The following is a 1,023-nucleotide window of genomic DNA, read 5'->3' as shown; positions in this document are numbered from 1 at the left end:
GCTGCTGCTGCTGCTGCTGCTCTTGAGGGCCCCCTAGATGAGCAGCTGCATGCAACCCGTCTGTCTGTTGCTGCTGCTTCTTTTGGTTGTTTAGCTACCGAAGCAGCAGCATATGGTGTTAGCGGGGGCCCCCCAGGCAGCAGCAGCAGCAGCAACCCCTTCTTCTCTGCTGCAGCACCGCTCTATGGGGGCCCCAGGGGCCCCCATATCCACATAGATATACCCCTAGTACCCAACCCGCAGCAGGATGCTGTTCAGTGGCTAGACTGCGAGGCCTTTCCTCTTGAGGGGGCCCCCCCCTCGCCTGCAACACTAAACCCTAGGGGGCCCCCCGCACAGAACCTCATGAGGGGGGCCCCTCAGGGGGCCCCCATGCACGCCGCTATGGAGGGGGCCCCTGGGGGTGCCCCTATGGGGGCCCCTATGGGGGCCCCCATGGGGGCCCCTCACGGCGGGGGCCCCCTTGAGGGGGGCCCCCTAGAGGGGGCCCCTGTTGATGGGGGCTTTGATGGGGCCTATGAGGACGTCTCTGAGGGGGCCCCCCTGGAGGGGGCCCCCGTTGAGGGGGCCCCCATAGGGGGGGCCCCCGGTGAGGGGGCCCCTGAGGGGGCCCCTGGGGCGGGTGTTTATAGTTGGTCGTTTGGTGGGTTTGAATACGGGGGAGATGAGGAGCTGCAGGAGCAGCAGAATATAAGAGAGGAAATGCATGCATGCGAGTATGAGAGCGACAGCAGCAGCTGCTGCAGCTGCTGCCACTATGACTGCAGCAGCAGGGAGAGTGATGAAGACAGCTGCTGCAGCAACTGCAGCAGGTGCAGCAGCAGCTGCAGCAGCTGCAGCAGCTGCAGCAGCAGAAATGCATCTGAAGAAGAACGAAGCCCCAGGGTCGACGCAGAGGGCGCACGCCTCACCCCGGTGCTGCAGCAGCAAGACATAGAAACAACTCAAAATACCAGCAGCAGCAGCAGCAGCAGCAGCAACAGCAGCAGCATAAATAGGTCGCCAGAAGAGAATGAATGGAAG

General features: G+C 63.2%; 1 protein-coding gene across 1 annotated transcript; it reads left to right on the top strand.

Moving 5' to 3' along the window:
- Window positions 1-345: 345 nt before the first annotated feature.
- EMH_0100330 (uncharacterized protein) lies at window positions 346-937 on the top strand (the record flags this gene model as incomplete). The annotated part of the gene is made up of 2 exons (XM_038022164.1): window positions 346-589; window positions 768-937. 2 exons carry the CDS (start codon window positions 346-348, stop codon window positions 935-937), a joined length of 414 nt encoding a protein of 137 aa, XP_037878018.1.
- Between the last annotated feature and the right edge of the window lie 86 nt (window positions 938-1,023).

The sequence above is a fragment of the Eimeria mitis genome, genomic scaffold (genome assembly GCF_000499745.2).
Source record: "Eimeria mitis Houghton genomic scaffold, Emh_scaff11353, whole genome shotgun sequence".
Classification (NCBI taxonomy): Eukaryota; Apicomplexa; class Conoidasida; order Eucoccidiorida; family Eimeriidae; genus Eimeria; species Eimeria mitis.
Note: the sequence above shows the minus strand (reverse complement) of the source record. Positions and strands in the feature narration are given on the sequence as shown.